At 28.8% G+C, this 13,145-nt stretch overlaps 3 protein-coding genes across 4 annotated transcripts; 2 read left to right on the plus strand and 1 right to left on the minus strand.

The window, feature by feature from the left end:
* Positions 1 to 475: 475 nt before the first annotated feature.
* Positions 476 to 802, plus strand: LOC108553199 (DNA-directed RNA polymerase III subunit RPC10-like). Its single transcript, XM_017908000.1, is given in 1 exon segment — positions 476 to 802. A coding segment is annotated over 1 exon segment (327 nt).
* Positions 736 to 1,862, plus strand: Tcs1 (Threonyl-carbamoyl synthesis 1). 2 transcript variants are annotated; one of them, XM_017907998.1, is made up of 2 exons: positions 736 to 804; positions 1,091 to 1,862. In XM_017907998.1, the coding sequence occupies exons 1-2, from the start codon at positions 763 to 765 to the stop codon at positions 1,847 to 1,849; spliced, it is 801 nt and encodes a 266-aa protein (XP_017763487.1). In that variant the 5' UTR covers positions 736 to 762; the 3' UTR covers positions 1,850 to 1,862. The 2 variants fall into 2 exon arrangements, with proteins under 2 accessions (XP_017763487.1, XP_017763488.1); XM_017907999.1 differs by lacking the exon at positions 736 to 804 and adding an exon at positions 917 to 952.
* Positions 1,863 to 4,394: 2,532 nt separating this feature from the next.
* lili (LMBR1-like protein lilipod) lies at positions 4,395 to 12,288 on the minus strand. Its single transcript, XM_017907989.1, has 10 exons — positions 11,994 to 12,288; positions 6,598 to 6,862; positions 6,320 to 6,423; positions 6,134 to 6,250; positions 6,086 to 6,095; positions 5,813 to 5,881; positions 5,552 to 5,681; positions 5,118 to 5,466; positions 4,787 to 5,018; positions 4,395 to 4,687 (listed from the first exon to the last, which is right to left on the minus strand). The coding sequence occupies exons 1-10, from the start codon at positions 12,057 to 12,059 to the stop codon at positions 4,449 to 4,451; spliced, it is 1,581 nt and encodes a 526-aa protein (XP_017763478.1). The 5' UTR covers positions 12,060 to 12,288; the 3' UTR covers positions 4,395 to 4,448.
* Positions 12,289 to 13,145: the final 857 nt, after the last annotated feature.

The following is a 13,145-nucleotide window of genomic DNA, read 5'->3' on the forward strand; positions in this document are numbered from 1 at the left end:
TAACTAACTTTTTCATTCAAAAAACTTGTGAAGACCGTTCATTATTATACCGTCATATTAAATAAAGGCGCATACACATGTAAATTATATAACATTTCAAATAAATACTTAATGTACATAAGATTTATATGAAAATCAAAGGTCTTTCTTAAATTATAAATTAAGTTAATTTAACAAATTATTCTTATTATTAAACATGAAATTACTGTACAGAATAAAAAAAGCAACAATAATTGTTGAATAATAACAATAATTCGTAAGTATAATTTATCCTAACATGTAGAATATATATATGATAGTCAGAGTGTAACTTAAAGTTGTGAAGAAATTGTATAAAATAAATAATTTTGTACAACTTATTACAAGTGAATTTTAAAGTTTTAATATTATTCGTTTTTTGTGAATTTATAAATAATTACCTACAAAAATATATAATTTATTCTTCTAATAATTAAATTACATTTGTATTTACACGATGTTAATGTTCTGTCCAACTTGTGGTAATGTGCTTCGAGTAGAGGAAGCTTTAGCAGGGTTACGTTTCGCATGTAATACGTGTCCATACATATTCAATATCAAGAGAAGAGTAAGCAATCGTACATATCCAAAATTGAAAGAAGTTGATGATGTAGTAGGTGGAAGTGCAGCTTGGGAAAACGTTGATTCGACGGAATAGCGCTGTCCAAAATGTTCTCACCCTCGTGCATATTTTATGCAGATTCAAACCAGATCTGCTGACGAACCTATGACGACATTTTATAAATGTTGCAATCCGCAATGCAGTCACAACTGGCGCGATTAAAGGTAGTTGAACAAGATGCAGTTTCATACATAATAATAATTTTTATGATTTTGTTAAGTTGAAATTTGAATTTTCATTTAATAATCTTCAAATAATAGCATATATTTTATTACGAATTTCTTTACAATATAATTTCTAAATAAGTAATAAGTAAGTAAATAACTAAATAACAATATTTTTTTGTATATTTTATCTATGTACGTTTCGAATCAGTTCTGTTGCACATATAATAATTATAAAGCTTTTTTGTTATTTAAAAGTAACAAATTTTTTATTTTAAAAACACAGTTTCATTTCTTACTTGGTGGAAAGAGAACCATAAGTGAAAAGTATTTGGGTGCAATGGCTACTTTTTTGGAAAATGCTTCAGAAGAAATTCAAGTATTAAGTAAACACAATAAACATTGGACATGTAAAGGAAAACGAAGTATAGCAATAGCTGCTAAATTATTGGAACAAAATGAAATTATAGCAATTCCAACAGATACTATATATGGTCTTGCTGGTACTTTATCAAGCACTTCCATTAAAAAACTTTATGAAATTAAACAACGTGATATAAATAAACCATTATCTATTTCGGTTAATAATGTAAAAAATATAAAACAGTGGGGTATTGTGGATCATTTATCAGATAAAATGTTAACACAAATATTACCTGGGCCATATACAATCATACTAAAAAGAACAGCAGCCTTAAATCCTGCTTTGAATCCCAATCATGATACAATTGGTATTAGAGTACCAAAGTATAAATTTATAAACTGTGTTTCTAAGATTGTAGGACCTTTAGTCTTATCAAGTGCCAATATAAGCAATGAAAAGAATTGCTTATATGCTTCAGAATTTAAACATTTGTGGCCTACATTAGGTGGGATATTTCATGATAGTGATAGATATGGTAGATCAAAGAACAGTTTTAGAAAAGGATCTACGATTGTTGATTTATCTGAACCACAGTGTTATAAAATTATTCGCCATGGGATTGGTAAAGAGTATCTTATTTCGTTATTAGAACAATATCATTTACAGAATTGTTTCAGTTAAATGCATTATTATTGCAAACTACAAATGTAAACATTTTAATACTTAAATATGATTTATATTTTGAACATTAATAAATTATATGTAAAATAAAAATGAGTATATAGTTTTTAAGTAAAAAATAAATGGACTAGTTATATAACCAATAGTTTATTTATTTTTGTAATTTGTTGTATGTTGTATGTTGAGAATGATAATGTACTTAGTGAGAACATAAATCTCAGACTTTCTTATTTTTTGTTATTAAAATCATACTAAAAAAGTAAATAACACCTATCTTTGTACATCTCAAATACATTGTTAAAATATTCTTCTTTTTTTATTCACATAGTTATTAATGTGTACAAAGAATCTCCAACTGAGAATTCCAATCGTATACACAGGTCCACAATATAGGTGATAACATATTAACAAGTATTAAGTAATATTTATTTTATATCCTGAGATACCGTTCTGATTAAATGTGTTAATAATTTGTCAGTAAGGATATTCTCACTGTTTCATGTTTCTCTTAACAATATCGTATTGTCTTTTTGACAAAATACATATCACATAATATTATTTTCTCAATCATTAAATAAGTGTTACAAATATTAAACACAATCAAGAAACAAATAAGGGCCCATTCTTTAAACTAAATAAATAATTTAATTCGTTTTTAAAGCACTAGATTTCAGTAACGAATTACTAAGAGACAAATCAGTCAAGACGATAACATTTTAAGATCTTCTGTATGTTATCATCCATGCAGTCTGTGTGCATTTTAAAATGCGTATTATTACATTCGTTATAAGTATATTTACATTCGAAATTTTTAACAAACTTATTATTGATCATATGAATTACTTGATAAAAATAATAAAATGCATTCAAACTTAATTCTAAATTATAACTACTACAGCATAGTACAATGCATATGTATATGATTGTATTTGTGATTTCTTACACATATTATCTAATTAAACTAATAGATTAGGCATATTTAATGGCCTACATATAAGGCATTTTACTTTCCTGAAAAATGGAAATTAATCATTGAAATTCCTAAAACTATATTCTAAACATTCATTTATGCTTAATTAACATATTAGACAACACATTCAGATAATAATCACTATTTAAGAAAAAAAATCTTAACATTTTTTTCCATTTGCAAAAATGGTAAAAACACATTATAAATTTTTTTTTTCAAAGTCTTTTTTATGGGAAAGAATTGTAATACAGGAAATTTTTCCTGATATTTTATATAGTTTAGACCTCGTTTCCCATTTTTTACAGAATGTATATTGCAAAGTTTCGAGTATCAACGAAATATAGTAGGCTCGAATGATATAGCGTGCTTGTAAATTACTATATTGACCTGCGGCTTCGATTGGTGATGAAATGACACCAAACACTCAAAAAAACACATCTACATTTTCAATTATAGATATTTAAAAGCAATAAAATAAAAAAAATTGTTGATTAATATTAAATTCCAACTTAATTCATTAACTACTACATATTACTAATTTACGGTTACTAAGGTCTGTTTAATATTTCGAATTTAAAAGAACCTTAATCTTTCGTTTGTCATGATATTGTCAGCATTACCTAGTAGTGGGAGAACTTATTTCAAATTATTTCGTACAGTATTAACTCTCGAGTATCTGATTTTCTATTAAATGTCTTATACTTCTAGCTCAGAAGCTGGAACACATACACATTTAGGCTCAATTCATTCCAGCTATGTCACTCGAGCCTCTTATGCATCGAAATCGATGTATGCATACATACATGTATTATTTGTTATATTGAGAATATTTTTATTCTTCGGACATTCACACACATGTGTCTTTATCACAATACTGCGTTGTCATTACTTTGAATTCATATTCCAAGTAAACTTATTTATATAAGATTGGTATGTATACTTTCAGTAAATAATTATTAAAATAGTGATCATATAATAAATAATTAATTAACTAGACGCACACACACAACAAGCACATACATCTGATCAACATACTTGACGTGTGTAACTGGCTTTCGCTTTAATATCATTCGATGAAACTTCTTAAATATATCCTACGATCATTACGTGCAATCATAATTAAACCACGTACAAACTCACACTTTTAAAAAGAATTCACATGTGATCCATAATTTTACATGTTTACATTAACGGTAATATTATTGAACTGTTATGACCTGACTGAGTTTGGTCATTTTTACGTATGTTGTAAACGGCTTTATTTCAAACAGTTTTTTTCTTTGGAAAAATTATCAGTCCTAATTTCCGAATTTTGTCCATACGTGCACATTCATGAGTCGAAAGATAGTGCACACATATGGAGAAAATTCAAGGTATTAGTAGCAATTTTTTTTGTTAATATCTCGGAACATACAGCCGACTGTTAACTTTTTTTAAAGAAAAAGGTTACTCGAAATAAGAATTAATTTTAAGCAATATTTCAAAATGATCAAAATCAGTGAGGTTGCAACAATTCGACAATTTTACCTACATTAATATTATACGAATACACCTTTAGGTTCCACTTTTTCTTTCTTAAAATTAACACAAAATTTCTATATTTTTCTTCTGCTTACAATGTAAGTCAGTCTAATCTTCTTTCATAGAAAACATTCCTAAAGAACTTTTCTTATTTTCGCTTCTAAAAATTCCTACCAGACTGCTCCTTAACCTGGCGTAAATTTCTTTACAGACAGTGGCCGTAAACTTTGTTACTAGACAACCAATTGCTGCTGTAGCAAAGATTAAGTTATAGAATAGTACTAATTTAAAGTTACCAAGCCATTCAATACGCCCAAAATCGCCGAGTAAATCGAAGTTCGTCATACCTGAAACAAATAATTCAGCAATATATTATGAGAATGGTATAAAGTAACTAAATACCTATTTATTTGTATTCGTTTCCAATTATTAGTAAATAGATTTACCTAATATTCGAGATAACAGTGGCAATGCTGAGCTTAGTACAAGAAGTAGAGCGCAATTTGCGATAAGATGAGTAAGTGGTGTGGAATGAAGTCGTGGCCGAACACTCTTGACACCAGGAAGGGTATACAAACCTATTGCGCTCGTGGCAGCGAGGTATAAAATTACTGTCACTTCGATTGTTGCTCCAATGGGACCTAGCTTTGACAATGAGCTGATACCCAGGGTAAATTGCTAAAGATTCGTTACACGTGTTAATGTTTTATGAAATTAATCTAAACTAAAAGCATTCTTCTTTTCATTTTTCAATTAATATCTAATTTATATACTAACCCGTGTACTTAAAGGCAATGCTTTAATACCGATAAGTAGCTCTAAGGTATTTTGAACTGCTAACAAGGCTGTGGTAGTGGAAAGTATAAGTAACGCTAGCATGGCTAAAGGATAGAGCAAAGTTCGACGAACCCACCAGGTTCGTCTTTGCTGATCTAAAATATTTCTCCGTTTCTGAATGTCTTCCAAACGTTGAGCTAATCCACGCTGGAGAGCACCGTTTCTTAAGCACATCAAGCTCGGATTTACGTTAAGAAACTCGTCATCTTCAAGCACTGAACCACAAGTTGGTATTGACATAGGCACTGGTGAAACGTATGATTTTCCCGTTGCTTTTGCATGTTGCAGTCTATGTATATAATAATGTTTTTATAAAGTAGGTGTAGTGAATGTAAAATTTGCGCAGATGGTGGGAATAGTAACTGATAGCTGACCTTCTACGAATACAATCTTCCTCCAGTCTGTATGCGAAAAATTCTTCATCTAAATTCTTTAGGAACTGCGGTTTTACAAGAAATGAACCAACTACTCCAAATAACTGTACAAACCCCATTGGTGTACATACTACAGGGATAAATTATAATCTTTTTATTATAGTATTCTTATAAGATGTGGATAGTTGCTTTGTTATATTTTCAATATTATCTTAACAATTTTATATCAATAATTTTAAATAACTATCTGATAATACTTACGCAATAACATAACAACTCCAACAAAAGAAACACAAGAATAAAGAAAAGGTAAATAGTAACTCCATAAATCTGAAAAGTATTGATTTAGACAGTTTTTATATATTAATATTTTAAAATATTTTATATTTCTTAACCCTTTTGCTACGAGCGGTGACTATAGTCATCCAACGCGATGCTCGCTATGTATGAACAGTGACTTAAGTCACCCGTGAATTTTCGCGAGCAGTATATACATATATAAACATATATTAGACAAAATGACTTAAGAGAGACTTAAGAGAGACTTTTGGTGCGGCGGTTCGTTCAGCGGGAGTAGCGCGCTGAAAAATGCATTCGTAGGGAAGGGGTTAATATACTTACTGAGCAAATTATTCCTAATACAAGTGTCCCTAATAGGCAAAGAACCGTTACAGTTTCATAAACTCTGGCCATTACACCCTGTAATTGAAGAATTATTTTTTCCATATAAAATTAAACTTTTGACTATGATTAACTTATTAACTTTACCTTTCTATAGCCGACGAATCCCTCTGACTCCGTAAATAAATATGCGAATGGTAGAAATACAAAGAGAGATAAATTTGAAAAGAGAAACACATGATTCCACAAACCTAATTATTAAACAAAATTGACTATAAATATTTTATACATTTTAAATGATTTTAGTATTGGTATTTTATTACAATCTTTAAATACTTAGAAAAAAAGATTCTCATCGTTTCTTTTAAGATACATGAAAAACTAATACAATAAATAAATTTAATTTTCATGTAAAACATACATACCTTGGATCAATGAACTATTGAGCCACTTAACATAATAACTGTTCGGATATAAAATCAGCACTTCATTGCTAGCGATTGAAGCTGGAAGAAGCAAAGTTGCTCCAACGGAAACCGTCAGAGCAACAGTACATAACCACAAACTGATCTTGTAGACGGTTGCTTCATCTTCATCTACAGAAAAATAATCTTCGCGATCTCTTCTTCGAAACTTCGCAATCAAAGCGTAACTTGAAACATACAGAATCAAGAAGAGCAGGAAAAATATCTGAAACAACCGTGAAATTTCATTCCTTTACATTTTTATATTTTAGTGTAAACGGTATATGAAAAATACGAGTTCACTGTGAAATCATTTTAAGAAATATTTAATTATTTCCTAAAACACAGAAAATGTGCGATTATTAAAAAAAATGAATTTAATAAATTCTAAAGTGCTGCCCTTATTGTGGTTATCGTAAGAAGATAATCATATTTTATTAAATCGAAAGATTTAAAAAAACTTTCAAGATTGTGTACCCGAGTGCGTCTATTCAAAATACATTGCCCATACACGCTTATCGTACGTGTATTTATATATATATCTACATGTAGTGTACAGTTTACGTTGAATTGCATAAACTTGAAAGAATACATGTATACCTCATTTAAATATTGTTTATTGTATATTTGAATGAGCATTATTTTTGACATCATTTTAAGATCAAGTCATGTACATGACGATATAAATCAATTTTTTAATGTCGAATTATTTTTGTAACGAACACAGGAAATGATAATACATCTCATTTAAGAATTGTGGTCAATTGCATCATGATTTGATTGACATAGCAAGAATATTTGTAGAAAAGGTAATAATATAATTTGTATCGATTTAACTCTCTCGAACTACTTCTGAAGTTTGTACTCTGTTCAGATTATAACATTCGATTATATCTTTATCATGTTTTTTCTTTTTTTTCTTTTTTATTAAATAGAATTATATATATATGCCCGGTAAAATTTATTACTGAATTAAAATAATTGAATAATATTCCTGATTACATATTTCGAATATTCAACATCAAAATTCAACACTCAAGGATTATAATGTCTAAAACAGAAAGTATAAATGTGTAGCATATGAAATGAAATACAATAGCTACTACTGTGATGCATATTATTTTGGTATGGCAGTAAAAAAAGGTGTACAGAGAAATTGATATATAAATGAAAGTATAAACAGTGTAAAAAATGACCTTCAGCTACATTATAAAATTACACTTGTTTCATCATATCGTCTTTTGTTCCTGAACACACGTATTTGCTGACATATTTTTAAACACATTTTCATAATATTTTATCACTTGATTTGTTTTGCATGGTATTAAATAGATAATGATATTCATGATCTTAATATTGATTATGAAGCAGACATATGCAAATTATCATAATACTTGATGTAAAATGATAGAATAGAAAAACCACGCAATACGTAATACGCATAATAAAAACAATAATAATAAGATCTCTGTATATGATAATATATTTCAAACACCGTGAAATCAATCATAAAGGGTACGAAGCAAAGCGAAAAATAACGGCCAAGATTTAATGGTCAGTTGCAGTTTTACAAATGTAATTCATGACGAAATTTTGCGGTAAATACGTTCAATGACGTCAATATTAAAATGGAAGTTTCAGACCATAGATAATAATTCGTCATTATTGATGCAAAACAAACTCGAATATTTTTTGATCACTCTGTTTTACTAATAGAGTTCACTAGCTTTAAATTTAAATATTTAACAAATTGTTATTGTCCACAGTTATAATAATTGTATTGCAATGCAGATGCAAGTAGAGATAGAAATTGGTCATTTCAAGAATTTGAACGGCAGAACATTATATTAACCTAAACTTCCGGTATAATACACTTCCGCATATTCCACTTATTGAGGACGCTAACATTAATTTTTCATTCTCTCCTGTTCTGTTAATGTGTCACATAACACGCGAATGGCGTTTCCTTTTAAACGATACTTCTTTAATGATACATGAACGCTGCCCAGAGATACATTTTTTGTATTGTAGAAATTACATTAAATCAATAATAAACTCGTTGCTAATCTTGGTTGAATGTCGATATTATATTATTATAATAAATAATATTATAATAATATTATAATAATATTAACTTTGTTAATATAGATTTATCAATGGAAGTGTTGAAATAAAATTTTTCATTTAAATATTGAAACTAAAAGTAATACCATTAATAGTAATAAATTATAATTTTTTAAATATATACCACACTGATACTGATATATAATATAATATTAATTTCATTACTGGACGTATTGCTTACGTCAGAAACTAACCCTAAATGGATATTTCAAATTCTATTTTACTTTTCCAGGTCTTCAATTGACTATAGTACTATTCCAAGTTTATGTTTTCTACTAGCATATCAAGTGTAATGTTTTCGATACACTCGCTTCTAAGGTTATTATTGGCTTTTCGCAATTTATTTACACGTTGGATTTGGTGATCATATATCGCGACGGTTATAGTCACGTGACCGTTACACTAGAAGATAGTTGGTTAGAAAAGATTTGTCAATATCTGAGGTACATTGTCCTTTTCTAAGAATAATTCTATTTTCTCAGTTACATTTTTACACGTACGTCAACATTTATATCCCAGCTCTTATTTTTATCTTTTGTATTTTGTTAGTACTCATTGCCAGCGGGTACACACATGCATGTCGACCAGAATATTTGGTAGTAAACAAAATCGAACAAAATTACTTGCCGTTATCCGTACGAAAATAAATGCGGACTGATATCTTTAGGAAAAGTTTATTTACGAAGCGGAAAATAATGACATAAAAATAACAAACTTATGCATAAACTTTCCTCTTGTAATAAATACATTCTAATAATAAATGGAGAAGCGTCAAAAAATAAAAAATTGATTGTATGAAATAAGTAATAAAAAAAAGAAAAAAAAAACAATATGCAAGTATCGTATGATATTAATTAACTCTGTACGCGGTGATTCTTCAGTTGGCAGAATTTATTCGAAGGCTGAGAATAATAGTCCAGCCGAGGAATATTCAAATACTTGAAATTTGATTTAAGTTTAAGTATTAACGCATTTAATAACGGTCATTTTAATTCATATTATCGACAACTACTTGATACGAATGATAACCTATGCGACTGGTAATCTTTCAGACTTATCAATATTTATTAATAACAGTACAAGTAACGCCATCTGAAGCCTCCTGTTTCAACATTCATAAAAAGGAACAGAGAGCGTAAAAGTGGAATGTACGATAATATACTATGTACAACCAACTCCATAGAATAAAAGGAATTATTGTTATATAATAATAGTAATAATAATGAAGAAAAGAAAATTGTATAATATGTAAAAATTAGCCATATTCCAATGATTTAACAATTCAAATAAATTTTGACTGTCTAATTTCCCAATATTGCATTTCACATTTCTAATTGCAATTGTAATTATTAAATTTATTAATTTAAATTATATTTAACGATAAATGACACAAGCTGTTAGATATTTTGGTGTTTAACATAAAATGCACCATAACTATGTCAAAGAGTATACGATAATACCTCAGGACTTTACCGAATTACACACAGCAGAGTCCAACTGTTGAACAAACAGAAAGGTAAAATTACAGCGTTTCACAATGGTAACACACGTGTCTTTGACCGGGCATATTTTTAGCTTTACTAGACTACGAACGTCGTCGTCAACTTTTTACATAAAAGGCGTTTCTATGTATGGTGTGAACCGTGCCGTTAAGGCAAATCCTTTTGTCACCGTTATTTGTCCAACATACAAATAGTGAAACATACTTTCAAGAATGTCCCAAATTTATGTACAGTTTGTATAATCAGCGTCTAGAAAGTATTGAACGGTTCAAAAGAAAATCAATGCAACGTTGTTCAAAAGGGATAGACATGATCGTTGCAGCAGTTGAAGAAGCTGCATAGTCGGTCGGAAACCACTTTTTGTAACCAAGGTGGAAGGAAAAACCGGTCAGAGATCAGAAATAATGCGTGGTCAACGACTCGACGGGAAAGTATTGAGAAAGCATATTGCAAAGATGGTGTGTTTCTAACAACATTCTTCCGAGCTTTGAATACTGATGATTATCCAATTAAGTGTGTTAAACAAAGAGTATGAAGTCAAGGACAGTCATATTAGTGATAGCACAGCGCGACATCTATACACAGATGAAACCTCTCATCGTGACTTTATACCGTGACAATACACACGCAACGTTGTTAAGGATATCTTAATCGACTAAAAAGATTTGCATCTTTATTTTATCAATATATTGACATAAATTACAGCACATAGGATGCTTCTTTTATTGTATTCGTATAACGATATAATCAGGTTAATCTTGGCAACTGTACAATTCCACTTTTTCACGTAAAAGTTGGTAAATAAACATGCCAACGTTTTGATCTATCCTTTTACGGGGATGATCAAGCTAATAGATAAAAGACCGGAAAATTTGATACTTGTATGATTAATAGGTGTTACTAAATACTATTCGATGTTGTATACGATGGAATAAAAGAAAACAGTATTTTTTAGCAGAGTATGATATTGTAATCTTAATAGTGATAAACGATATGTTTAAATACTATTTTAAGATAATGCAAACACTAAAAACAGTAAATGAAATAGAAAATTTAAGAATCGTGTTTCTCTATTTTGTCTTTACATCAGACATTTCCTATCAGCTATTACAGTGAACATGGGTATATACATGTGCTTGCAAAATATATTCTTTCTTTGTGTAATTTCGTGTCTGTGTGAATTATCTTAATGTCAATATGAAAAAAAGGCAGTTATAACATGAACATATAACATTTATTATATTAATTCATTATATATTATGTTATTTTTAGAAATATTCTTTAATGAAAAATATATAAATAACATATGTATTTAATTCTCATTGATCTTCTCAAACAAAAGATTAATTTGATAAAATATATAAACGTAAAATAAAATTAATATTTATATTTCGATATTAATGAGACACTTTGTTTATTTTGGTTCTGTTTTTATTTCTTATATTTTGCAAGATTATATGATTATAGAATAGAAATAAAATTTCATTCAGCTGGATAAATAGAAGGTTATGTACCAGAATCGATTTTGTACCAGTTTTCGATTTTTAATTTAAGTTAGATGTACGCATTTACATTAAAATATTGAGCGTGAAAGATATTGAATTTAATTACGAGAAACTTGGTGATTGTTCATTGGAGGAATGTTAGAGAATTTTAGGAATCTTTTATGTAAATTGATAATTAACAGGCAAGGGGCTTATGACAAATAAAGACATTCGGTTCTTTACTCACAATGTTTTCTCGTACAGTATTGTGAAATAACTGCTCCCTTAGGTCTTCTTGTTCCTCCATCTTCATCTATTCGTTGAACGTACCGTTGTCGGCAGTAGCGACATTTTGTCCAGATTTTCACGAGTCCATCCGACGTGTTCTGCCTTACGACAGGAATTTCCGCTTTTCACAGTTAAAGGCAAAAAGTTACCGTTGCCATTCCTCTGTAAAATAGATCACATTTCCTACCTCTTTAGCCTTTGTATTCACGTAATAACAAAAACTACAACCACCCGACTATGATTGGCAGCGTACTAAATACGGTACACCGTTTCTGCTTTAATATCAGCCCGCCATCTATATACGTACGAGCCATTTCTCATGCGCTCTGAGCGATGACGACACTTACCGACTGCTATCAAACAGTTTACGTTCGTTCCGATTTAAATTTAATACGATGCGAATGGAGGATTTCGAATTTTCTGTCATCAATTTTTTTTCGAAATTAATTTCTTTGCAAAGTTCAGTACATATGCATCAATGGTTCTACACTTATTATTTTTTAGATTGTAAAACTCGGTGAGTAATTTCATTAAAATTTTAAAGACATTTATTTAAAAAGTTTTTCGACAGTAGTTTTAAGAGGTATTCATTTTAAACGCGTATGACTTTTTAATATTTGAATGCAATAAATCAGTCGCAAAAAAATGATTAAAAAATTATAAAATATAAATAGCTGATTTATTTCTTTTCTTCAAAATAATAAGACTTACAAAATATATACTATATGAATATAAACCTGTGAATTTATCGTGAATTTTTTTCTGAGTGATAAATAGTTGCGAATTGTTTATTTATTTGAATCTAATCGATTCATAATATATTATTTAATAAGTATAATACGGTAATATAGTAAAGTATGTTATTTATATAAAAAAAAAATTGTGCTAGAATTGTCTAATAAATATACATAGTTATTATAAAAATTAAATTTCATTTTTTTCTTTGATTGAACTTGTATATTTTTACAGTGCATATTTAACCATGTAAAAATCGCAATAACAAAATAATTATAATATCCTAGTATTGTATATATTTTATACATATATATATATATATATGTATAATATTATATATATAATTATATATACATAAATTTGATAGATTGTTATA

This window comes from Eufriesea mexicana, unplaced genomic scaffold, assembly GCF_001483705.2.
Source record: "Eufriesea mexicana isolate 0111107269 unplaced genomic scaffold, ASM148370v2 scaffold9538, whole genome shotgun sequence".
Classification (NCBI taxonomy): domain Eukaryota; kingdom Metazoa; phylum Arthropoda; class Insecta; order Hymenoptera; family Apidae; genus Eufriesea; species Eufriesea mexicana.